General features: G+C 37.5%; 1 protein-coding gene and 1 long non-coding RNA gene across 5 annotated transcripts in view; one reads left to right on the top strand and one right to left on the bottom strand.

Moving 5' to 3' along the window:
• The window catches only part of LOC136258546 (uncharacterized), a 63,391-nt gene extending 37,579 nt beyond the window's left edge, over positions 1-25,812 (bottom strand). Inside the window, exons 1-5 of one of the 4 annotated variants that reach the window (XM_066051873.1) lie at positions 25,593-25,812; positions 12,216-12,238; positions 12,072-12,164; positions 10,193-11,982; positions 1,863-1,929 (exon numbers count right to left, since the gene is read on the bottom strand). In XM_066051873.1, coding sequence (XP_065907945.1) covers positions 1,863-1,929; positions 10,193-11,982; positions 12,072-12,162 — 1,948 coding nt within the window. In that variant the 5' untranslated portion in view covers positions 12,163-12,164; positions 12,216-12,238; positions 25,593-25,812. Of the gene's footprint in view, positions 1-1,862; positions 1,930-10,192; positions 11,983-12,071; positions 12,165-12,215; positions 12,243-25,592 lie in introns of those variants that run through there. The other 3 variants (XM_066051865.1, XM_066051883.1, XM_066051879.1) reach the window with 3 other exon arrangements.
• Positions 18,112-23,950, top strand: LOC136258566 (uncharacterized). The gene is made up of 2 exons (XR_010702832.1): positions 18,112-18,368; positions 20,772-23,950. It is a non-coding gene; the product is annotated as an uncharacterized lncRNA (long non-coding RNA).
• Positions 25,813-26,383: the final 571 nt, after the last annotated feature.

Here is a 26,383-nt window from a genome sequence, read left to right as displayed (position 1 = left end):
GCTGACTAGTACTGTATGGACACTACAATACGTGACATCACTTTGATCCTCCCACACAAAGTACAATATATATATATATATATATATATATGTTAGAGTTAAAACACTGCAGTGCATGTGTATGGAAAATACAGTACGAGGGTGTGTGTCGAGAGGCTAATACAGCACGAGGCGAAGCCGAGTGCTGTGTTTGCCTCGAAACACCACCCGAATACTGTATTTTTCGTAGCAAGGCGGTGCTTTAAGTGTTATATTGTACTTCCTGGTGATCTGGTTCGGAGCAATTTTCTCTAGTACTCTAACCACTGCGATTTTCGGTGATAAGTTTAACTAATTTATTTCTAGTCATAGAACAAACTATTAGGATTAGTTTGGCTAGTTTTAGTGATTTACAATGTCACACATGTGATCAATAGTGCTGTCTTAGTGGAGTCGTGTTTAAAAGCTTCGTGATCTGACGATCAGTAAGTGTTTATACAATCTATTCCTAGCCGTAGAACAAACTTGTAGGATTAGTTTGGCTGGTTTTAGCAATTTACAGTGTGTTGTTTACGTAACATTCCACAAATAAATTCTCTGCATAACTGTACTGTATTTGCCAAAGTATGCTGTATTTGCCTAATTAAGTGCATAACTGTACTGTATTTCCCAATTAGCTGTACTGTATGACTCATACAGTACAGTTATGCAGTTGATTAGTACTGTATGGACAATAATTATGATACACGGCATTGCTTTGATCCTCCCACGCAAAGTACAATATATACACATAGACAGAGAGATTTGTTATATTTCTACAAAAAAAAAACCATGCACCACCTTTACAGGTGAGACCCATGATCCGGAATCACAGGTAGCCACTAGGTGTCAAATAGTTGGTGGTTTGAGGCAAGACATTGTCAGCAGCAATTGCAAACACTACATGCAACTCTTTAAATTGGTATTTAAGATGACAGTTATGATGTTTAGATGGCAAGATCTGAGCATCACAAAACTTTCTGAGGTTGATTTATAATGCTATGTAACTAGGCCAAGCACCGAGAGGTATGTTATTAGCACTGTCTCAACAAAACCCCACAGTTTGCACAATGTACAGGTTTCTTTTTTTCAGTGTCTAAAGAATGGGATATTTAATTTAACAAAGTTTTAGCTAAGTAGTTTAATAATTACAGTGGGAAAAGAGTTGTACAGTAATCTTCCTAGCATTATATCATTTGTATATCACCAAACTAATCAGCCTAGGTACAGGAAAGTACAGCATACTGCAATTTACTAAATGAGGTGGCCATTACGCTTCGTTTGTAGCTATGCTGCACTTGTTACACAGCATTACAAATGAAGAACAGTACAAGAAACTTCTCTGTAATGAATCCAGTCGCTACGGAAAATGCGGGAGAAAAGCATGACACAGCCAGAGGGAAGCCATATGGCACTATCGCAAACTGAAACCTTGCGTTGTCAGCGAAAAGAACTGAAAGGACAAAACCATGATACATGCATTAAACATACTGCAGTTGGTGAAAAGGTATGTCTCGGGATGAAGCAATATCGAACAGTGAAAAAATCAAGCCCGTAGCCTTATCCATTGTTGAGTTATGCTTAGCTGAAGGCATCAGTTAGTTAGTTATTCAGAGTTAATAGGACATTTTTAAAATTCAATAGAAACTTGTTGGAAGGGTTTAGGGTCACTCTGAAGGCATTTTTGGGCTTGGCTATGCCTAACCAATACTGCCAAGCTGATATGAAGGAAATTCGAGACTGGTTTTAGGGTGACATTTTTGGGCAAGAAATCCCAACCCTAATATAAAGTACTACTGTACTGTATGATTAAGTGAGCAATTTACACTGAAACTGATGCTAACCTTGCAAAGTATCCTCCTGGTATTCTGTACTAGCTTGTTGGGGTTGTGATGCACTCAATGATTTCTGCTGAATAAACACACAACATATGTATAAACATTATGCTAGTGAAACAGTACAGTAGGTGAACACACCAGCACAAACAGGTATGGTTACAGAGCAACATTGTAGTATGGTGTATGGTCAGATCATAGACTGTCACAAATCAGTTGAAAACTGGTTTACAAATAGTTATAACATGACTATATGTGACTGGATCTGCAAAAACCGGTCTTATTGCCCAAGACAGGAAGTTTGATTTTTTTCACACAAACACAAAGCTTTATGAATGCACTATCAAATTTCATTGTCACAGTCGAGTAGAGTAAATTAAGTGGTCTGCTTTTGCTGGCTGCTTTTTTCAAGCACAGTGGTGAGCTGTACAAGTGGTATGGGGTCTTGATGGATCCCTGGCCAACCAGGAGATGGCTGTGTGTGGCTGTACAGTTCTGTGGTATTCGACAATGGCCTGTGCAGTAAAATTTCCTTCAGTTTAGCCCGTTTTGAGCCCTGAATGGCCCATAACTTAACTTAATTCATCCCAACATGTTCCTTTTCAATTTTTAAACACCATCTTGCATGCCTCCCACTCCTTTTGGAGCTCACTGATACAGTCAGCCTCAGTTTAAAAATTATCTAAAATGGCGGTAATTGAGTACCTCTTCAGTGGATGATCTGGAAGGTAAGAAATTGTTGTAAAATGTGTGAAGATTTGGTATGCGTAGCTACCATTGGCCACTGAATATTTAAAACCAGCATTTCTTGATACTTTTAAATAGGTGATAAGACCTGTTTTCCCAGAAACAGTCACATACGTGAATACCTCTTTTAGTCATGCAGTCTGGCCACTATTTAGTTCAAAGAGTACCAAAAGAAATCATACATGGCACCATCACAGAAAGTCATACTACAAGGCAATGAATTTACCAATACGCTAAGCTGATGATCAGAGGAATTACAATACTACTATATAGTCACCTTGTATAGAGTTCAACTATGTTACAAGTCACCCATAGAGAGTTCAGCAACAAACAATTATAGCCCTGTGGAGAGTTCAGCTCCATTACAAGTCACCCTTCAGTTATGTTACAAGTCACCCCGTAGAGAACTCAAAGTCATTCTGTAGAGTTCAGCTACAAAGAAATCACACTGTACATTAGAAGTCACTATGTAGAGAGTTCAGTCTGTGTAGAGAAGAGAGTTCAGCTACGTAGGCTACAAGTCACTCTTTGGAGAGTTCAGCTACAAACAAATCATCCCGACAAACAAAATTCTGTAGAGAATGCAGTTACTATACCCTTTATGGAGTTCAGCTGCATCACAAGTCTTAGTAGAGAAGTCACCCTGTAGAAGTCACCCAGGCTGAAACTTCTACAGGGTGACTTTTACAAGTCACCCTGTAGAAGTTTCAGCTTGGTTACAAGTCAACCTGCAGAGAGTTAAACTGCAAGATTTAGAGAGCTCAGCTACACTACAAGTCTGCCTGTTGAAAGCTCAGCTAGTTACAAGTCACCCTTTAGAGAGTCAGCTTGGTTACACGTCTTCCTGTTGAGAGTTCAGCTATGTATGTAACAAGTCACACTGTATAAAGTTTATCTACCCCACCATAAATCAGGAAAAATTTGCTGTTAAAAAATTTCATCATTGACCGTATTGACGAAAATTAAAATGATAATTTTTACCACCATCCCAAGCACACCGAGCATCCACGGAAAATGTTGGTTAGGGAATGATGTAGTTATGGTTAAAATCCATCACATTTCAGCACAGTGGACATCCAATGATTCCACTCATGAGGAGTCAGGTTGAGCCTCAGGTTGAGCCTCAGGTTGAGCCTCAGGTTGAGTAGTGGGTTTAGAGCAAGGTAGTAGCTATCGCTTTACAATCCAACAGAGCTGCTATAGTGTTCTGGTAGCTAGTAGGTGTGGATGTACAAGCAGCTATCTCTTTTCAAATGCACATGACCTTTGACACGTCGCTGTGACATGGTTTCGCTTCTAGTTACACTATGTTTTAAATTTGCTGTAATAAATTTTCATTGTTTGCCAAATGATGAAAACACATTGTGTTGAAAAATTTAATGATAAAAATTTTCAATGTTGAAATATTCCCAATTTACGGTACGTTACTAGTCACCATGAGTCTAGTTACAAACTAGTTGCCCTGTAGAAAGATCAGCTAAAGTACATTACAAATCACCCTGTATAGAGTTTAGCTATCTTATAAGTCAGAGTTTCAAAACAATATGCACGTATATTCATACAACAAAAATGTTTTTAAAAACACATACAGTAGTTAAATAAATTGATATCATTTTCCTGTAGTAAAGAAAGACAACTCTGGGATATGCGATTACAAAAAGAAGCCAAGGGTGTGGCCCCAAAAGAACCAGGGTGAAAAAAGATGTGCAATCAAAGGTGATCGCCAAGAAATGGCTGCAATGATGTTAATGCCAATGATAACTCATCATTGCAGCCATTTCTTGGCTGCCATGTTTGATCTCATATCATGGTTCTTTTGTGGGCTGTACCTTTTTCACAGCTTAGCTGTTTTGGTTTAGATCTATACATGTATATCACATGCTCATTCTCCAATAAATTAGGCTAACAAAGACTATTACTACATTGCTACCAAATGAACACAGCTACATGTCTACATGTAAAACAGTACAATAACTGGACTGAATTCATAGACTGAATTGGTACCAATTTTACCATGTGCTTGCTCATGCAAAATTAGCTACCAACAAATAAACTATGGACAGTAGCTACCAATGTATTAGCTAACCATCAAGAAAGTAAAATCACCTTCTATGTTAAAAGTGGGTGCCTTTGATCTGTACATGTCCCCATACTATAAAACCATTATAACACACACCTATAATTGGTTTGTATCTGTAATTGGTTTATAATTGGTTTTATTGGTTTGTAGTGCCTTTGACTAACTTTTGCACACACATAATCACATAATATCTATTCTGTTCAGTGAAAAGAACCTGGATCCATGCAAGTATGTGGTAGCAGCCTTAGTGGATGCCTCTTTAGCTTTTCCACATAACCATATATGCATTTGAATAATTTAGCAATCAAAAATGCTTTTACTGCACGATATGTGGTCATTGACTTAATTGATGCAATTTTTGTCAAAAAATCTAAGTGATATCCAGTAATTAAAAAAAAAAAAAAACACTTGAAAATGGGTTCCCATTCAATTGTGTGTAATTGATTAGTCATAGCACTTTCTATTAACGAGTTACATGCTTTAAAAATTGGGACCTGATTTTGGAAGTTTATGCCTGCATGGGGACTATACCAGAAAATCAGGTGCTGCATTAAGTTGCAAAAGATATCTGCCAAAAATGATCCAGTCTCACTATTCTTTCATGACAGCTTGGCAGTATTAATATTAATAATCCCAAAAGTTCCTTCAGTGCAATACGTAGTGCTTCAAATAAGTTGTTATAAAAATTATTATTTTAATTTAGTGAAATTTTCCACTGACAGACTAACTAACTACGTAACTGAAACTTTCAGACAAGATAAAAATGGCCAGAGTTATATAGGCTTGCTTCATTGTTTGCATTGATTTGGCCGAAGACATGGCTTTTTCCCAACCATAGCAGCTACAATGCATGCATCATAGACTTACTTTTATCCTTCTTTGTATCCCATTTCTTTCCTCTCCACTACCACATAATTGTTGATTCACAAAACCATGTCATGGCTTCATACAGTGCTTTATTTCCATAGTATAACTGTATTGATTGCAAAAGCATTTCTCGTACTGTTCTTCATTTGTAACACTTTAAAATGGGTGGAGCATAGAAACTGAAGTGGAATAGCTAGTTCACATTTCAGTGATTGATGTCAGGGTGCACATTTAGTTGCAATTTCCATAGTGGCTGGAATGATTACAAAGACACTTCTCATTATTGTTCTTAATCTTTAACATTTTTATAATGGCATAGCTGAAAATGACGTGGAATGGCCACTTCATGTTTCATAGTTAAGGTGCACATAGTCTTACATAATGTACCGTATAGCCGGAAATTTTCAAGGAACAAAACTTTCGTGAATTTCGTGAGTGATGATAGCTTCGTGAAAATAAAATCATGAAATGTTTCAGTTTATACACATAGCTACTACCCGCTTTCTAGACTTTCGTGAATTTAAAAACGTGAAAATCGTATTTTGCACAGTTTCGTGAAAGTTCCATCCCTCGAAAATTTCCCACTATACAGTATCTGGTACTATTGTTTCCTTTGGTGCAGTCTGCAATGGTTAGCCAGTAATGAATTATGTTATCAAAAATGGTAAATAAACAAGCGTAAGGAAAAACTAGAAATTATCTATTTGAGTAGTGATCATCACACATACGATAGTAACTGTACATTTGTGTAGGTTTGCAATTTCTCACAAAAAATATATATGTGACCGGATTTGCGAAAAGGTACCTTTTTCACACACAAAATTTGACCCATTGTTTGAACTTTACAGCTTCATAACTTTTTGATCATGACATATGATTGCTTGAAAGTTTCAATGAATGTAGCTACAGTATCTGGCTACATATTGATACTCAGAGCAAGTTAATCAGTATAAGGAGTCAAGTGTTACATCATTTGGTTTGCTGGTATGTCAAATGTGTGGAAAAGGTACCTTTTCGCAAATCCGGTCACATATATTGGCCATAGATCAGCCTCACAATACCTTCATGATGCCTTGGTAGTATTGGTTGGGCATAACCCAAGCCCAAAAGTGCCTTCAGTATGACCCAAAATGCTTCTACAAATTGCTACAATTTTTTTTAAATTACGTAGAGGAATTTTGAAATTTTCTACTGAGTGACTGACTGACCAACTGATTTACTGATTTCTTCTGACAGGCATAATTTGATAACAGCGGGCTTGATTTTTTCTGTTCGACATGCTTCAGCCCAACAGGTGCCTTTTGGTACAGCACAGTATGTACAATACATGCATCATGGACCCGCAGTACCTTAAGTTTGTCTCTGTCCCATTTCTCTTCACTGACAGCTCAAGGTGTCAATTTGTGGTAATGCATGATGACTTTCCTATGCTTGTAATGGGAATAATTCATATTTTCCATTTTCCACACTGACTAGATTGATTACAAAGTGCTTCTCGTACTTTTCTTCATTTGTAATTCTGTGTAACGAATTGAACACGTACCTGAAAACCCACAAAAAATTTATTGTTGGGACATGCAGTATTCAGATGAAATCAACAAGTATGGTCCATTCTTTGTCTTTGATGTCACAATTATGTTACAAAAAGGTAAATATGCAGGTGCAAGGAAAAAATTAGGAACTTTAATTTAAGTTCCATAAAAAAACAAAAACAGGTTGCCTATACACCTGAAGATATACTAGTGGACATTTAATTTGTAATTCAGTCATGGTATAAAGGATTAAAATTAATGTTTACTAGCATATCTTCATGTATAGGTGACCTCCCTTGTTTCACAACTTTTTTTTTTATTCCTAATCAAACTTAAAATTCCTAAGTTTTCCTTGCACTTGTAGAAACAAAAAGAAATGAAACAATGGAGGTCATGTGCTATACTAATGGATATTTCATAGCTATCCTATTGACAGGCTGTATGTGAATGAAGTAGGAATCAAACGTCCACTAGTGTAGCTGAGGGTATGTCACAAGTGACCTCTCATGTTTTATTTTTATGATTCTTACTCAATTGTAAACAATTTCTAATATTTTCTTACACTTGTACAAATAAAGTCTTCAGTCTTTCTCATATTCTCATAGTAAAGAAAACTACATACATTGTCAAGCCCCAAAACCTGGCTTTGAGCTTGCAGTAACAAAAAAGATGATATTTATAACAAAATTGCCAATCTGTGAGAAAAAAAATCTGTTGAAGGGGGCAGCCAAGAAAATGGCTGCAATGATGCTAATTTCAGTAATGATAGCATCACCATGTTATAGTTAAAACTGATTGGTATTGGCACCCATTGCAGCTATTTCTTGGCCGCCAACTTTGATTTCATAACTTTTCTTAATCCTTACCATTTTAAAAACGCAAGCAATGAAAATTCACTATCCAGTAAATGCATGCCTCTTGAACAGACTCCCATAGTGTAAGGACTAAGTTATCTAAAAACTACAAACACCGTTTTACTCGCCCCTTTGGTTTACATGGACCCATCCTTCATTGCATCCGATAAACCCAGAACTTTACTATGAAAATACAAAAAAAGCATCTGTTCATCTTTCTCGTTCACACAACAACAAACAAAACACCATAACTCCATCCTATTGAAATTTATTTGATACCATTTTGTTTGTCACAAGCTGGTAATTTAGCTGGTATATAGGTATATGAAATTGACAAAATGGTCAACCAGGACAGCAATAATTTGAGTATGAAAGGAAACAAAGGTATTAAATGCTTGTAGTGGGTAGGTTCTTTCTTTTATGTACATTAAAGCTTTATAATTATCAAGACACATGGTAGTGTGTTGTGCAGCCAAGAAAGCTGGTGAGCGACATCATGAGTATATTTAAAGGAAGAAACAAAATGTAATTTTCACATGTGTATAGTTCCGTGCCAATTGGAATCATTTTAATACTGCAAATACCTTACACCTTCAGTGCCCACATACCAAATTTGAGCAAGATTGCCTAATGCAATCGTGAAATAAAATTTGGATTAATTTCATCATTTTTTTTCTTCGTTTAGGGGGCTTGGGAGGCTTAGATTATTCTTTTCGCACACTTTACAAAAACTGTTATAAAGTGCACATGAATGGCTTGAGTTTGTTGAGCTTTGGTACACTTTAAGAATGTATTACAGCACCATCACATACCAAGTGTGGTGCAAATCTGATTAATAGTTATAGAGCTATGGACAATTAGCTATTTGTATTAAAAAGGCTGACTTGTTGTCATGCCTACAGGATAAACTGCTTATGGAAATATGTAACTTGGAAATCGGTATGTGTATAAGTTAAACATCATAGCTCAAACCTTTTGTGGCTGACAGCTATAAAGTTACAAGGCAAAAACCAAACAACTGTAAATCACGGGGTCGAAATACTCTAATAGAACAGTCACTGCAGGGTAAAAACAGGTGCATAAAAACTGTCAAAAACACTTAGAACACCCAAATCCTTAGCCACTGAGCCGCTGCTATCATGGCTGACCACCTCACTTAATTTCTATTTGTGACCGGATTTGCGAAAAGGGGTCTTCCACACACATCCAATTTATGAACTTTGACAATTCATAACTTGAGATTGGAAAAAGCTGTTCACTTGAAATTTGGTCAGTAGTGAGTTCCAACATAGGTTAGTGGAAGGAGGAAATTTCAGCTGTCTATCTTTATTGAACACTAAGTTATGGTCTTCCAAGTTCATAGAATTGGATGTGCGTGGAAGACCCCTTTTCGCAAATCCGGTCACATTTTATGAATGAAAATTTTAGCTAAAAGCCACTCAATAGTAAAAGTTCATGCATTCTGTTAGTGACGATTCAGCTAAGTACATGACACAAGTGACAAAGTAAATTCTACAGATATCTATAATTTTCACGGTATGAAGTTTTCACAGTTGCAAACTAAAACAGGATTTTCATGATTATATTTTCACGGATCACGTATAGCTAGCTACCTCAACTTTTTGTGGTTTTCACGTCTTTCGTGGTTATTGTCTCATAGCTATTTGAGCTGGACATTAACGTTGTACAATTACTATGAGAGATGTAACTTGTTACTTTGAGCCAACCAACAATCGCTTTGTTCTTACAAATTGCCACCGTGAAGGGATCTGTTACATTTCTAGATTCCCTCTCACAAATCATAGCATATATCCTTATAAACATGGTAATCTTGAATGCACCTAATGAAAGTGAAAGTGCTGTCATTGTCTATATTGTATTCCACTAGCACGTGTACCACATGCTGCAAAGAAATGCTACATGCTATGAAAAATCAATGGATTTTATTTTCATGGTTGACATGTGTCAACTGCAAAACCTGTGAAAATTATGTGCTGTGAAAATTTCCACAAATACAGTACTTAATCACAGGGATATCTATTAGCTTTTAAATACTACATCAATGACTAAACTTTAAAGCATACCATGCATGACAAATACTGAAAAAGTACCATAAGGAAATCCAAAAATGGCCAAATTTTCTGGCTGATATTTTTAACGCTCAGGATCTTTACAATTGTACTACATACTATACCACATTATAAACCCTTCTAACAAGATAGCAAAGTGATTTATGCTTAAAATATAGTTTGTACAAACCTTTAGCCAAACAGTCTGACTAGATGACAATTGCAGTGAGTCGTTATTCTTGCAGCAATGAGCAACATGGTCACCGAGTATCATCATGTGGTCATTTGATCCACATGTACTACACAAAAATCCATATCTGCATTCCTCAAAAGGAATTTCCACACTATGGCAGGCATATTTTAAGGCATCTTCAACAATACTATAAACACTACTATGTAAGTCTGGATCACAATGTTGAGATTTTGAATAAATGCAAACTTCAAGTGAGAAGACTTTATCAATGATGCACACATAATAGCCAACTCCTATGGAAAATGTTATCAAATTTTTAAATGTATGCTGTTGTCTTGTCTGTTTATCGTAACAAAGTTTTGACCATCCTTCAGGCATATTTTTTATGATGTACGTAGAAAGAAAACAGAAGACACTACGGTGCATTGACCCAGATGAGAAAGTGATCAATAGTGCGTCGTGACATTTACTTCCATATCTGTCAAGAACTTTTTCATCACATTCATAGGAGTCTAATATGCTAGGCATGAAATATTCATTTGGCTTCACTTCAGCAATAAATTTTAAATGACATAATAAACCTAGAAAAGTTTTGAGTGTCATATTCCCAGGACCTTCAAATATTATGTTTTTTATCATTTTTGAAGTCATTATTCCTTCTTTCATCAACAATTCTTTAGCAATGGGGTTTCTTCCTTTGTCTTCAAAGCCATTAAGCAAATATTTTAATTGACTGAACAACCAGTGACAATGGACAAACACGTAATCCCTAGCACCTTCAACAGCATCAAAGTGGAACAGAACTCCATGATGGTGAAAAAATTGTAAAGCACGCTTTAACTCTGTCTCATCACGAATTTTGCATTCTGCAATCCATATTTTTTCAAATACCATTTTATATTGCAAAAATTGTACTTTCTGCTCGCAGCACAGTTTTAGTATTTTAAAACTCAAAAGCACCCAAGTTATTGGTATTTGGTAAGCTGAATTCTGTGCTACTGTATCTTCCAAACGATCCCTTAATTTTTTGAAATTTTTTTCTTGAGCACTGATCAAGTTGACAATATTCAAGTAGTTGTCCGTTTCCAAACGCCAAAAGGAATGTAGCATTCCATGCATTGAACAATTGACACATGATTCCAATTTCTGTAGGTTTTCATGGACCAAAGCAGCTTCCTTGTTGTACACTGCTTCTGAGCTCTTGTCATCATCGAAAACTGTGCCTACGAAAGCTGTGTAAAAATCTTTTTCAAAATCATTTGCAATTTCAAGTTCACTAAACTCTGGTTTACTTTCAAAACAATAACTGGACATTAATTCTTTAATAAACTTACAAGTTTTATTGCACACATGGTCTTCTTTGCCATATAATTTGTAAGTGACAAATGTTACCAAAGCAGGTTGCAGAAGACAGACCGTTGGTGTAGGCACATTGATATCCAGTAAGATGAGTATGTCCAGTACTTCATCTCCATCTGTTGACTCTGGCTTTGCGGTGCACTTGGAGTCATTGGTACAGTTAGCCTGGTCTATCAGTGCACTTAACTGTTTAAAGTCTATTTCTGTCCAAATAGATTCACCTTTCTTTTTAATAAAAATGGTATGAAAATCACCTGTACCAGGTGGTGGTGTATCCTGTTTCATTAACAAGTGGCAAAATTTTGTTTTTCCTGCTTTTGACTCTCCAGTACACAGTATTGTAGAATATCGTACTTTAACTGTATTATTATTGTTATTCCTAACTGATATGTTGTTTAAAATGGAAGCTTCTAAACCATCTGGCCCATCTGTTGGATAAGAGGTATAGCATTTACAATTAAACATATCCTGATAATACTACTACTGTATATGGTATGTATTTTATGTAGATATGTACCTGTACTGTCCATTGAAGTTGAAGTAAATGTCTCTGCAGAAGTTATTCTCTTACATGTTATCCTCTTTACTTTGGGACAGGAAGTAGCCATCTCTACATGTACAAATAGGAATGGTGAACCACACTGTAGTGTTAGGGCTATACCTTAAACTTTCAGAATTTAGTGGCTATCTTTTCCAATGTGTACATATAAAAGTTTGAAAAAAACACGCATTACGTATTAACTTTGCTTACAATTCTATAGGCATACAGTATTCAACAATCTTAATTGATTGTGCATGCATGCATGCATGAGACACATTGCTAGAGATCAGATTGTTGACAAGTTTTTATATAATAGTTAGACTACAACAAGTTTGATACTGAAATTAGATTGGCTGAAAACGTGGTCTCTACATCCCATAGTGCCACACTTATGTCCAATATATAGCACACTCTGAGGTGATATGAAACACAGCAATTACGCACCTGTAACACTGAAAACACATGGGTGCTTAAATGGCTAGTAACAGCCATACTGAATTAGAGGAAGGCGAAATGGGCTTGTTTGTACTACATTTCTTGTTTAAAAGCAGCTGTCAAGATGCAACAATGAGTTGTATTAGTTTTACTTCGAAACGTAGCACACATTGGCAATACATGGGCATTTGAAAGTGTAGCAACAGTCATGTTGATTAGAGGGAGATGTAGAGGGTTTGTTTCTAGTAATAATTATAATTATAATTATTAATGATACATTCTCATTTACAAGTAACTGTCAACGCAAGGTACAATAATGAGTTGTAGTCTAAATGAGTTAGATGTCAAGAATCAATGGGTTCTACACAATTTAGAAAACCCTCATACCTTAGTAGTGCCTAGTCTGGTGCCACCCGCTCCTTCGTAAAAAGTAAGGATCTGGTGAAATACTTATACCATATCATTTCAAAGGAATTCAATTAGACAGCGTACGTAACTGTGTTGGTTATGTCAGATGATTAGCCTTCAATTCGAACAATAGCATTATCTTACTAAGGTGATTTGGTATGAACTTCACTGGCATTCCTTAATTGTGACCGGGCCTGCAAAAATAGGGCATGTGGGCACACACTACAGTATGTTCACGTTGAGCTGAATCCTGAAAAACAGCTAAAAATTACAAGTGGATTTTGTCTCAACAGAGTTAACATTTCAGCCAACCAGATTATTATTGGTAACAGCAAAGTTGTCAACAACAGACACGTACGGTTTGGCTCCATTACAAGTTTGGGAAAGGACTGTAATGTACACTGTACTTATATGGCTTTCCCATAGGAAATGTATTGTGAAAATTTTGATTGGCCGTAAATATTATGTCAAATATTTGAACAAGATTTTGAAACGTTTTTAGCGGGTCAAGCAGTACTACAATTTCAAAATTGAGTGTAATTGCATCTATGAGTCATTAAATGTTTTTGAGGATTCAGCTCAATGTGAACATACTATACACCCCATCACATAACATGTCATATCTCAGTATATATTGGAATAGAATATTTCCATTCTGTAACTTGTATACTAAATGTTTAATAATTGCTGAAAAGTTCATAGCTACAGAGTCATGTAATGCAAAGTTATGATACATCAAAGTTTGAGAAAGTACGCAATTTTTATGTGACCACATGCCCTATATTTGCAGGCCCGGTCACAATTGGCTACTGCCAAATCTGGGCGGTGGTATCTGTATTTCACCTGACCTTTATTTTTTGTGAAGAGGCTGGCAGCACCAGACTAAGTAGCACCCTTGCTGCATTTGGGAGCTACTGTACAACCAAGGCCCTTTGAGTTTTCTAGATCCCGTATATAGTACCCTAGTTCTTGATGTTTCAGCCTACAAGTTTTCTAAATCCCGATTCTTGACGTCCAAATAGTTAGATGTCAAGAACTTTGTTCTATGGGATTTAGAAAACTTGAAGGCCCTGGGCTGTAGTGCCTGAACGCAGCGAGGGCACTACTAAGGGCCTAAGGTTTTCTAAATCCCGTAGAACCCAGTGGTTCTTGACATCTAGACTACAACTTGTTAATGTACCTTGAGTTGACAGCTGCTTGTAAATGAGAAAGTACTGGTTCTCAATAGAAGCTGTAACATGCTACCCTTAAATCAACAGCACTGGAGAAACAAAGGAGGACTAGCTGCCAAAAAGTCACATCTTGGGACAAATTGACATTGAACAGTAAACAAATCAAGTCCCAAAGCCTGGTCCATAAAATTTCTATTGGAAGAAGCATTTGGGGCCACTCTGAAGAGTTTGATTATGTCTAACCAATACTGCCAAGCTGTTATGAAGGAAAAGCAAGGCTGGTTTTTGGGTGATATTATTGGGAAATAAACCAAATCTAAACCAAAACAGCCAAGCTGTAAAAAAGAGCGCGGCCCCCAAAAAAGGCCAGAATGAAAAAAGATTTGAAATCCAAGGTGGCGGCCAAGAAATGGCTGTGATGGTAGGTTAATGGTAAAAATTTTAATTACGACAATTCAGGTGAATTTGCATTGCCTCCTCCACTAGGATTCGGCACCAAATTCATCTGAATTGTTGTAATTAAAATTTTTGCCATTAACCTACCATAACAGCCATTTCTTGGCTGCTACCTTGGATTTCAAATCTTTTTTCTTCCTAGCCTTTTTGGGGGCCGCACTCTTTTTTACAGCTTGGCTGTTTTGGTTTAGATATCATTTCTTATTGTATTGCAAGCCACAAAGCCGGCCATAAACTGGCTTTGGTGCTTCCTTTTAACTTGTTTTTTTTTCTTTTCTGCAGGAATTGTGGAACAAAGGAAGAAATTTTGTGTACAGCATTTTGCCTGATTAAAAATATTTGTATATTTAACAATGAATGATAATCACATATTGTAGGTAATAAGGTGACTTCTTATACATAACTGAACTGTAGCTGAAATTCTCATTGTTTGTAGCTGAACTCTTTTCAGAGTGACTTGTTTCTAGCTGAATTCTCTACCTGGTGGTTTGTTTCCAACACATATTTCTACAGGGTGATATGTTTGTAGCTGATCCCTATAGGGTAACTTGTATCCAACTGATATCTCTACAGGGTGACTTGTTTGTAGCTGAATTCTCTACAGGGTAATTTGCTTGCAACTGAACTCTCTACATGGTGGTTTCTTTGTAGCTGAGCTCTCGACAAGGTGACTTCTTCTAGTTGAACTCTCTACAGGGTGATCTTTTCGTAGCTGAACTCTCTACAGGATGATTTGTTTGCAGCTGAACTCTCTACATGATGATTTCTTTGTAGCTGAACTCTCTACAAGGTAATTTCTTCTAGCTGATCTCTCTATAAAGTAACTTCTTCTAGCTGATCTTTCTACAGGGTGATTTGTTTGTAGCTGAATTCTCTACAGGGTAATTTGTTTGCAGCTGAACTCTCTACATGCTGGTTACTTTGTAACTGAACTCTCTACAAGGTGACTTTTTCTAGCTGATTTCTCTACAGGGTGACTTCTTCTAGCTGATCTCTCTACAGGGTGGTCTGTTCGTAGCTGAACTCTCTACAGGGTGATTTGCTTGCAGCTGAACTATCTACATGATGGTTTCCTTGTAGCTGAACTCTCTACAAGGTGACTTCTTCTAGCTAATCTCTCTACAGGGTGACTTATTTGTAGCTGAACTATCTGTAGAGTGATTTGTTTGTACTTGAACTCTCTACAAGGTGATGTCGTCTAGCTGATCTTTCTACTGGATGACTTTTTTCAAGCTGATCTATCTACAGGGTGACTTTTTTCTAGCTGAAATCTCTAGAGTGTGATCTGTTAAGTTTGTAGCTGAGCTCTCTCTTGTTTCTAGCTGATCTCTCTATAGAGTTATAACTTGTTTGTATAGCTGAACTCTTTACAGGATGGTTTTTTGATTGGTTGCTGAACTCTCTACGTGGTGACTTATTTGTACTAAAGAGTGACTTTTTTTTGTAGCTGAACTCTTTACAGAGTGACTTACTTGTAGCTGAACATTGTAGCTGATCTCTATAGGGTAGCTAACTTGTTTATGTAGATGAACTCTCTACTGGGTAGTTTCTTTTTAGCTGAACTCTCTACAGGGTGATTTGTTTATAGCTGAACTCTCTTCAGTGTGACTTGTAATGTTCTGAATCTCTACAGCGATATATTTGTAGCTGAATTGTGTATAAAATTAACTGTTTGTAGTTGAACTCCCTACAGAATAACTTGCAATGTAATACAATTCTATAATGGAGTGAGTTATAAAAGTAGCTGAATGTTCTATTAGGGTGACTGTTCTATTAGAGTATCTCGATCTCGCATTTGCTACACGTAGTTGGCTTTGGAATCATAACTCAGTGGTTTGTATTCCGATTCTTCTGTACTACTGCAAGGACTTTCTATGATGATTATTCCAGCTACACACCGATTTTCAGCTCATTGCTCTAAGCGGTTTGCCTGGTAGGAGTGAAAACTAATAGTTATTTTAATTCATAAAAATCGATCGCGTATTATATATTGTGACGGGTTTTGTGTCATACCTCGATGGCCTTTATCTAGATTCTTTTCAAATCACAAAAAGGCACTCCTACGATAGTTTCTCCATCTACATAGCAATTGTCAGCTCATTCCTCCAAGGTAGGGTCCGCATGGCGAAAAATCGATATCCTCCAATCAACTACCTAACTATTGTCATGTGTTAGGCTAAGTGTAACTTGAATAACACCAGCATGGCAGCCAAGTTTGTCGTTGTAGTAGTTCGTAGGGTTCTTCGTATGCCACGATATTCACTCTCAACATTGTTCAAGTAGTCTATCATCAACTCAAAGTATTGGTGGTTTGATTTTATTGGTCAGTTTCCGGTGGCAGCACGATCTGTGCAGCTTTTTGGCGACAGACAAAACGTTTCTTGCTCTGGAGCACAGGAAAAGCAGAGCAGCAACTGCGCCGTGGGTCAGCAATGACCAGTACTGGGTAAAGTACCTGTATGCAGAGTATGGTTATAATTGAAGCTTGTTAGCCATCTGGCTGAGCCATCTATATGCTGAAATTCGGCCAAAATGCGATTTTTGCAAACAAATACCAGAATGGTTGATACATCAGTGAGACAGTCTCCAACAGCAAGGTTACGAAGCTTATAAACACCTAACAATACGGCTATCTCGCCCAGTAAACGCATAGAGCAATCCAATGCATGAAATAGGCACTCACGTGATCGATATTCAAATCTCGGAAATACAACCATAATCTATTCTAATGACATTAAAATCACTTGGAATCAAATGACAATCAGTTTGTGTGCATTAGGTTCAGCATCTCGATTAGCCAAGCAGTCTGAGACTCTCCCTATGATGCCACCACAGCATAAAACACACCTGCATTGGCCCAGACCACGCCTGAGTGAACAACTAACACAAATATTTACAAAAGGAGCATACTGCATGGTTCCTATTCAGAAATGAAAGTGATTTCATGGGTATTTCTGTGACTTGAATTTCGATCATGTGAGTGCCTATTTCATGCTCTATGCATTTACTGGGCGAGATAGCCGTATTGTTAGGTGTTTATAAGCTTCGTATCCTTGCTGTTGGAGACTGTCTCACTGATGTATCAACCATTCTGGTATTTTTTTGCAAAAATTGCATTATTTTGGCCGAATTTCAGCATATAGATGGCTCAGCCAGATGGCTAACAAGCTTCAATTATAACCATACTCCGCATGCAGGTACTTTACTTGCTGACCCACGGCGCAGTTGCTGCTCTGCTTTTCCTGTGCTCCAGAGCAAGAAACATTTTGTGTCGCCAAAAAGCTGCACAGATCGTGCTGCCACCGGAAACTGACCAATAAAATCAAACCACCAATACTTTGAGTTGATGATAGACTACTTGAACAATGTTGAGAGTGAATATCGTGGCATACAAAGAACCCTACGAACTACTGCAACGAAAAATCACGTGATTTTAAGACATTTGTATTGTTTTCTACCAGAAGCAAGTGACAAACTTGGCTGACAAGCTGGTGTTATTCAAGTTACACTTGGCCTAACACATGACAATAGTTAGGTAGGGGTAGTGCTAAAAGCCGGAACGGAACCAATTAGGGCGCGCGCCAAGTAGAAAAATTGTTTGAGACGGATTTTGCATCGTTTCCAACTGCCACACAGTGACTAGAATTGTGCTAGAGTTCATTTCCTTCTACTTATATGCAAGCTAGAAATCGCGCTCTCGAAGTTTCTATTTAATGCCCGCCACGTGGCATGTTGTGCTTTTACCAATCCATCAAATTCTGTTTAATCCTGATGTAGAATTGCTTCCTTATCATTGTAAAAGGTAAAGTACTGTAGTATTTTCATGTTATAGTCGTGTCCAACTCTTTAGTAACAGCAAGGATGGTTTTCTGAAGTCTGCCGGCATGGGCAATAATTTACGAGAGTTAACCACAGTGTATGTTAGTGGCTGTGAATCATATGCTTATAGTGCTTACAAAATAATAGTTTAGCAGGTTAAATGATAGTTTTTCAGCATAGGTAATTGCAAAACGCTTTCGTGCAGTGGGCATTAAATAGAAACTTCGAGCGAGCGAGCGATTTCTAGCATGCCTACAAGCAGAAGAAAACTAACTTTAGCACAATTCTAGTCACTACTTAATGGTAAGAAACGGTGTGTACAATCTGCAAAAACCATTCATTAACGTGGCGCGCGCCCCGTTCCGTTCCGGCTTTTAGCACTACCCGTTAGGTAGTTGATTGGAGGATATCGATTTTTCGCGTTGCGGACCCTATCCAAGGGGTTTACTCTGTGGGCGTGGCAGACCTTCGACCTTATTTTATGCAAATAATCAATCATAACTCCGTGAATGTTCTTCGGATTCCTACCAACATTGGGGGCGTCTGGATTCAGTGGAATGGAATGGTGAAATGGTGGAATGGACTGGAATGGTGGACTCGAGTGGGATGGAACGGTACTTTGGTAATTTCAATTGGTGGTCACCTCTTTATAAAGACCACCTTCTACCAAAGACCACCTATTTATAAAAACCGTTTTACTTTAATGTTTAAATTGCTGCTATCTTGTTGTTTTAGAGTGTATCCCCATATAATGGTCTTATTGGCCACATGCCTAGAAAAGTTAGAGTGATATCTGATTTGTAATACAGCAATATACCCCATGCAAAAACAGTTTGGCTGTACAAAAATGCTGTCCCCATCAAACTAAAAGTAACTGACAACTAAAGGAGCTAATATCTGGAGAAATACTGGCAAATACCTCGCTATAATTTTGGTCCTTTATCATTGACTCATACAGTCTTGCTGCATTCCTAATTAATTCCCTGTAACTCTAATTGGCTAGTAATTTAGCCGCCTTTTTTCTCTTCTACAATGCCGGACTATTGAGAAAGGTACCAATTTAATAGCCTATTAGATTTACAGGGAATCAATTAGGAATACAGTCAGACTGTGATAAAGGAATAAGATTATTGTAAATTGTACTTAGTTGCCAGTATATATTAACATTCATTTCTTGGTCTCACCAGATATTAGCTCCTTTAGTTGCCAGTTGCTTTTAGTTTCGTGGACACATCTTTTTTGTATAGCCAAGCTGTTTTTGTACGGGTATATAGCTATTACTGTATTGTATCATAAATCAGATATCACATAACATGTGGCACACAATTCATCAATAAGACTGTCCTATAGGGCTCTAAAACAACAATTCAGGTATTAAAGTAAAATGGTCTTTGTAAAGAGGTGATCTTTGTTAGAAGGTGGTCTTTTTAAAGAGGTGACCACTAATTGAAATTACCTAAGTACCGTTCCATTCCACCATTCCATTCCACTGAATCCAGACGCCTCAATGTTGGTACTGAGATCCGCCTTAATGAGCCCTTTAAGTGTGCCAAATTTCAGCTTGATCGGAGTGCGCGTTCACATTTTATGGCAGATTGTGTAAAGTGTGCGAAAAGAAGTAGAAGAAAAAAACGAAGAAAAAAAAAACCCCAAACTTTAGCCGCTCGTATCTCGGAAATGGCTGGAGCGATTTTCTTAACATTTGGAATGTGGACTCCCCTACCTAAGCCGGCACTTCTGTAGTAAATTTGGTTTCAATTGTATAAAGGATCACGGAACTACAAAGGTGTGAAAATTGCATTTATTTGTTCTTGTTAATATACTCGTGGTGTGGTGCGCCGGCTTCTTGGGCCGCACGACATGTCTTGATCTCCAAGACCCTACTACAAAGTATGGTAACAGCACTACTGTACTGTATGATACATATAGTAGCAGGTGCAGTACATGAGTGAGTAACAGTTGTGCCAGCTGGTAGTTTATTATGGCCTAATTTATTGAGAGGGAATTTTTTGCTGGTTTCATAGTTGTTTTTACTACCCACAAAAATTTTATCCTTAAAAATTTCGACTGGAAATGCAGCACTTGATAGGTGACCTTGTTATCTGGGACTCCTGTTGTTTTCTTTTAACAGTTTCTTGTGTGCCAGAGTCAATGTCACAGCATTTTATGCTAGAGAAACCTGTTTTACCCAACCTGAATGGTGCATTGTCCAAAGTAATGCCTTCCTCAAGTATTGCTGCAGCAAATGAAACAGTAAAGAACACGAAAGGATAACCAGTGCCTTTGCTCCAAGCTTAACTTATTCCAGCCGTCACATTCATGTGGGTACATGCATAATGGCTGGACATGTAGACATAAAGTAAATAATTTTTTTTTTAAATTATAGGCACGTTCTGTTATGAAATCTACAAAAAGTTTAATGTGAACAAAAATCTCAACATCGAAAATGTTCTCCTTGAAATATTTAAGCTATCAGCACTTGACAACATGAAGGAGATTCATGTTACAGTCTATTTCCAGTTAGTTGTCCAACACAAAACAAACACATAAATATCACGTGGTTAACCACAAGTGTGTGATCGATTTTGGCGTGGAGTCACTGATGGATAACAAAGCCGCTTCTGCTGAGGCTTCTTCCTTGTTCAATCAATTACAGAAACAGCCATTCTCTTATGTTAAAGAACTACAAACAGCCCCTGGACAAGGGACAACACAACCTGGTACTAGTACCATCGGGCTCGAGTACCATCTCGTGAGTGTCTGTTGTGTCGGCCAACAATGCAGTTGTGAACCAGTGTAGTAGTGGTGAGGATAGCCGTCTGAGCAGCCAGTCAGTGACACAAACCACTAGTTGTTCGACACCCAATAATGCAATATGCTTGTTCCCCAGTTCATCAGGAGGCTCCAGGAGTTCAGGTGATGATTAAAGTGATTAACCGGCCCCAACTGTAAACGAGAATATAACTTACGCTTGCAGCACCTCAGTTCCTTCACCCTGAGGTCGCTGAAGTAGTATTAGAGCAATTAGGAAAGGTGTGGTGTGCTTTGGTTTGAAGTTTGATATTGGATACATGATGGGTGCACAGAAGATAAGTTTTAGTGAAACAGATGCTATGGGTGAAATGATGCAAAAGGTTGTGAGTAAAGGGTTTAAGCTGTGGTGTGAAGGCATCAACTCAAGGAAGCGATCCAACCCTGGTGTTATAAATGTTGCAAGCGATGATGAAGAAGATGACGATGATATAAAACATAAGAAGAAGTCAAAGATGAGTTCACTTGAAGAGAAAAATTCCAAAATTGCAGATGTGGCTGATAAACTTAAGGAAAAGCATGGGCACCATTATAACATGGTACAGTATAAGTTTTGAGCAGAAAGTTCGCTGAATAAATGGCATCAGAGTTGGGATACTCCTCCTGCTGGGTTTATTTGGGGAAAACCCAAAGGTACTAAAACAGAATTAACAGATAATGTGATTAAGTCTGTTGGTGAAATGGCTGTTAAAATTGCCACAGCCATGAAGTCTACTTCTAATTCACCTTCAACACCTGAGAAGGCAGTGAGTCCTGTAATTGGTATTTCACCAGGGCAAAAGATCAACATGCAAGGTAAACTTCTTCAGCAGTTAGAGGTCATACATAATATGTTTGAACGAGGAGCAATTACTACAGAGTAATTTGAGATACACAGGGTATCTATTATGAAGCAGCTGGAGAAGTTAGATGATTAAGCGAACTCTGCCATATGGTGATTTTGTGATATATACATGATTTTTTTGCAGGTCTAAATTTGTATACATGCAGGTGTACTCAAGTGTTTTATGTTCTTAATTCAGTTAGCTACTGTGGAATGTTGTACTGTAAGATGTGTGCACTATATTAAGTGTGCACTATATTAAGTGTTGGTGTTCTTTACAGTTAAGTGTTGTACTCAGCATGTTTGATGTAATTGATACAATCTCCAGTAGTTACTGTGGTGAAAGCTAAGACCACAATTAGGCTGAGGTGTCAGAAGAATCATAAACTATTTCATTTCTCTTTAAAAATGATTTAACTTTGCTAAAGACTTCTTCCAAGGGTTGTAGATCAGGGCTGTAAGGAGGTAAAAATCAGACAATTGCTCCAGTTTGATAGATGGTCTTGATAACTCTGTCGATGTGATGGATACTGGCATTATCTATTCAACAAGTGATCAAGGATTGGTCCCATCGAATGGCTGAAGGATGGGTACTAAACAGTTTTGTACAAACTGTAAAAAAGTGTCACCATCCACTGTGTTCTGTACCACATGAATGTTTTCTATGCCACGAGTAGACATAGCTGTGATAACTGAAATTCTTTTCCCTCTAACATTCAGAATGTGATTAATGGGTGTCGTTCCCAGCATATGGTAGCCGCAGCAACGATGACAGTCTCTGCTATCTGTTCCTGTTTTGTCAATCCAGACTATCATGTCAGCATGCACACTAGCCATTTCTTCTTTAAACTCGCCACAGGATTATTCTGAACGCTTCATAACAACATGGCGTAGCTTTTTTCTAAATCTGGAAAAGGTTCAACACAACGTTGTCATGCTACACTGTATACCAACACGATGGTAAAGCTCAGTTTGTAGCTCGTCAAGGTATGCACTTGGATGTTCCATTAAGAACTGAACAAGAATTATCTCCTCAAACGAACCCAGCATCACTTCAGGTCCATGACGTTGCTTTGTAGCCCCTACACTTCCAGTGTTATTGAATCTAGTTAGAATGCGCTGAACAGATTTTTCGCTTACAACAGTAAGCTGGCTATTTCACTGATACTATATTGTCTGTACGGATAAAACATTACAATTCTCCACCTGAGATCTTCGGACAGTGGTAACGGCATTTTCAAATTTCAAAAACAATTATTGGTTTCTCATTCGCTTCACATGATATTTTTGCATTTTGCACTCGTGGACAACCAACCTGAAATACACTGTACAGATAATTAATATTATTAGTGTAGCCAGTCTGGCCACTAGTATGATTAGATTTGAAACCACTGATAATTAAAATTGTAATCTTATATGGATTCTGTTAAGAATGCAAATGTACAAATGAGTTTCAACTACATAAAGAATGTGTGAAATATTACATAATTAAAGATAATCAGTTAATCTGGAGACTTTCATAGTGTTTTTCAACTGTAGCTTGTCCATTGTTTGCAGTGCAATTGGTGTTGCAGTTAAAAAAATTAAAAGCATAGTGTGTGTAAAACTACATGTAATGCTTAGTGATCCAGTTCATCCAATCCGCTTTAAACATTGATATGAAACTACAGATTTTTCATCGCTCATATTACAGTACAAGAAGCAGGATATTCAGAAAAAACGAATTTTGTGTTAAGAAATGTTTTCATGGTATTTGGTAGCTGCACATCTGAAACAGCTGTTACTCACAAACAGAAGCAAATATAATAATGTGTAAATTGTGAAAATTTCATTTTTATACAAGCACTTTTTTGTCAACTCAGGTTGACAAATATTTTGGACTATGCATAATTAGTAAGAATGTATCATAATAGATATTTTCATTACCTTTACGTTGTGTATATGATGGGATGTGGGTCATCACTGATTGTAGCAAGAGCCCATCATTACATATATTATTTATAGGAACTCTTGATTATACAGTAGGTTGGTTTGCAAGGGAAAAGACAATCATTAAATTTTACACAACAAAATGCACTACGTACATATGAAACAGCAAAAATGCCACTGCATGTACTATGATTTAATGCAACATTGCTCTTGCTTGCAAGCAGTATAGTACTTAATCTTCAAATTGCTATAAAGGAATGCATTTTAAAGCTTTGTTTGTAAGACAGAGTAATGGACATACTTAGTCATTGTATATTAGTACATACACACTTACAGTGCTCAAAAATTGTTCAAAGGAAAAAAAATTAATGATTGATATATACGTATTACATGGAAATCAATATTTTAACGTCGATTGTCAATCACAGAGCAATGTGCCACAGAGCAATGTGCCACACAGCAAGACCAAAGCCCACACAGTAAAAACAAACTAGTGAACGTCACTACTAAATGTAGTGAACGTCACTACTAATGTCTGCCACAATACTCACTATTTTTGTGTAGTGACGTTCACTACTAATTTTGTAGTGAACGTCACTACATTGACCACCAAGTAGTGACGTTCACTGCAAAAAGTAGTGAGTATTGTGGCAGAGCAATTCACTACTAATTTTTTACAGTGCAGCTTATACCAATAATCCTTGAATTCCTTCTCTGTTATCTATGGTAACAAAGGAGTGGTCCAGGAAAGCTAAATTTTCAACAAGTATTTATGATGAATAGTCTTGGAATTATAACGCTAGGAATTTGGAACAACAATAAATTTTGATTTATACCAGATCTGTTCATCATGAACTAGCAAACCCAACAAGATTATAGTGCTTTCCCTGTACTCCTCCATGTGAACAAAAAGAAGGCCATTCCAACAAAGAAATGACATTGGTAAACTTTAAATAAGCACCCATAACTTATGTGCCTTTTGCTGTATTGACACAAAACATATAGATTTTCTTCCTCTCCATGAACAGGTGAATTTGATGGTGTATAGATTTGAGCTTTGTTTCAGTGTGTACCAAAACAATTAAAACATGTACAAACTGTTATGTAGTATACATATTTTATCCCAGCTTATTTCAATAGCAAAATAGAGTTTTACGACAAGGGTTGGTTTCCGTTCAGCCAGTCACATATTAAATTCAATCAAGTTCTTATGGTGTCATCTGTTATTAACTCTTATTAGGCTTTCCATCACCTTACGCACCATATCAAATAATTTACACTTTCCATAATAATTAATTGCCAATTTGCAATTATGAAATCCTAGAGGAGAATCCTTCCAGCATCTCAGGATGAAATTTCATCTGCTTACTAAAATTACTGTGTGCACCAAAGAGACTGAGAAATTCTTGAAATGCCGGTACTATAGCTTCTACGACATAGCTATACATACGAGCAAAGTCTTGGCTTGAGGAATTCGTAAAGTGTTGATTAGCTGCGCTGGGCTATATAGCCGCACTGCACACTGAACTGACAAGTCAGTTTGTTGCGGAATAACTCCTTCCCCGATAATTTCTTGCGCTTTTATGTACGTCACATGTACAGTCAAAATTGATTACACACATTAGCCAAATCATTCCAGCTTACCGGTTTTGTTGGAAGTGGCCAGTCATTCACTGAAAACAACTGCCGGCTCTTGTCTCAGTATACAACTCAAAATCGACACAGACAAGTAAAGGTCATTCGTGACTCTTCAGTAAACACGGCGAGGAAGCTAGGATACTGTTTACTACGAATAAACTTTTAAGATCATCCGGCTTTCTCGTGCAGCTCGTCGTGCAGGGAGTGTCTTTCCGTGTAACGTGCCTTTCCGTTTCACGTACCGTTCTATTGTTGGTAAAAAAAAGAGGTGTCACGCCCCACCACACACTACACAGTCGATTGCAGAATTGTTGAAATTCCTCTTCCCGTGCCGTAAACATTCCGTGGGCTGGAAAACTGTTTGTAGTGACGCCGGATCACCCGGATTGAGGAAAAAGATTAGTGTGGTTCAGTTGCTGTTGAATCCGTGGCAAGGACAATAAAATTTACTCACAGGGAGCCTTACGGAAGCACTCACGGTACGGCATACTTTTTTCAAGAATTCTGCAATTGACTGTACTGAAGTTTCCACCAGTGTTCGAATCCCGTAACACCGTGCGTGACTGCGTAAAACACTGCGTACTGAGAGGTCTTTTTATCACGCTATATACCACGGTTAGCACTACATGATGGGAGGTGGTTAGCTATGCCAAGCTAGTTAGTGTGATAGAATAACATCTACGAACTGCTCTACGCAGTCACGCACGGCGTTACGGGATTCGAACACTGATGAAAACCTCAGTAGCTAATGCCCCAAAAGGCGGCGTGGAAGAATTATTTTTCCAGGGCCGGTTACC

The sequence above is a fragment of the Dysidea avara genome, chromosome 1 (genome assembly GCF_963678975.1).
Source record: "Dysidea avara chromosome 1, odDysAvar1.4, whole genome shotgun sequence".
NCBI lineage: Eukaryota > Metazoa > Porifera > Demospongiae > Dictyoceratida > Dysideidae > Dysidea > Dysidea avara.
Note: the sequence above shows the minus strand (reverse complement) of the source record. Positions and strands in the feature narration are given on the sequence as shown.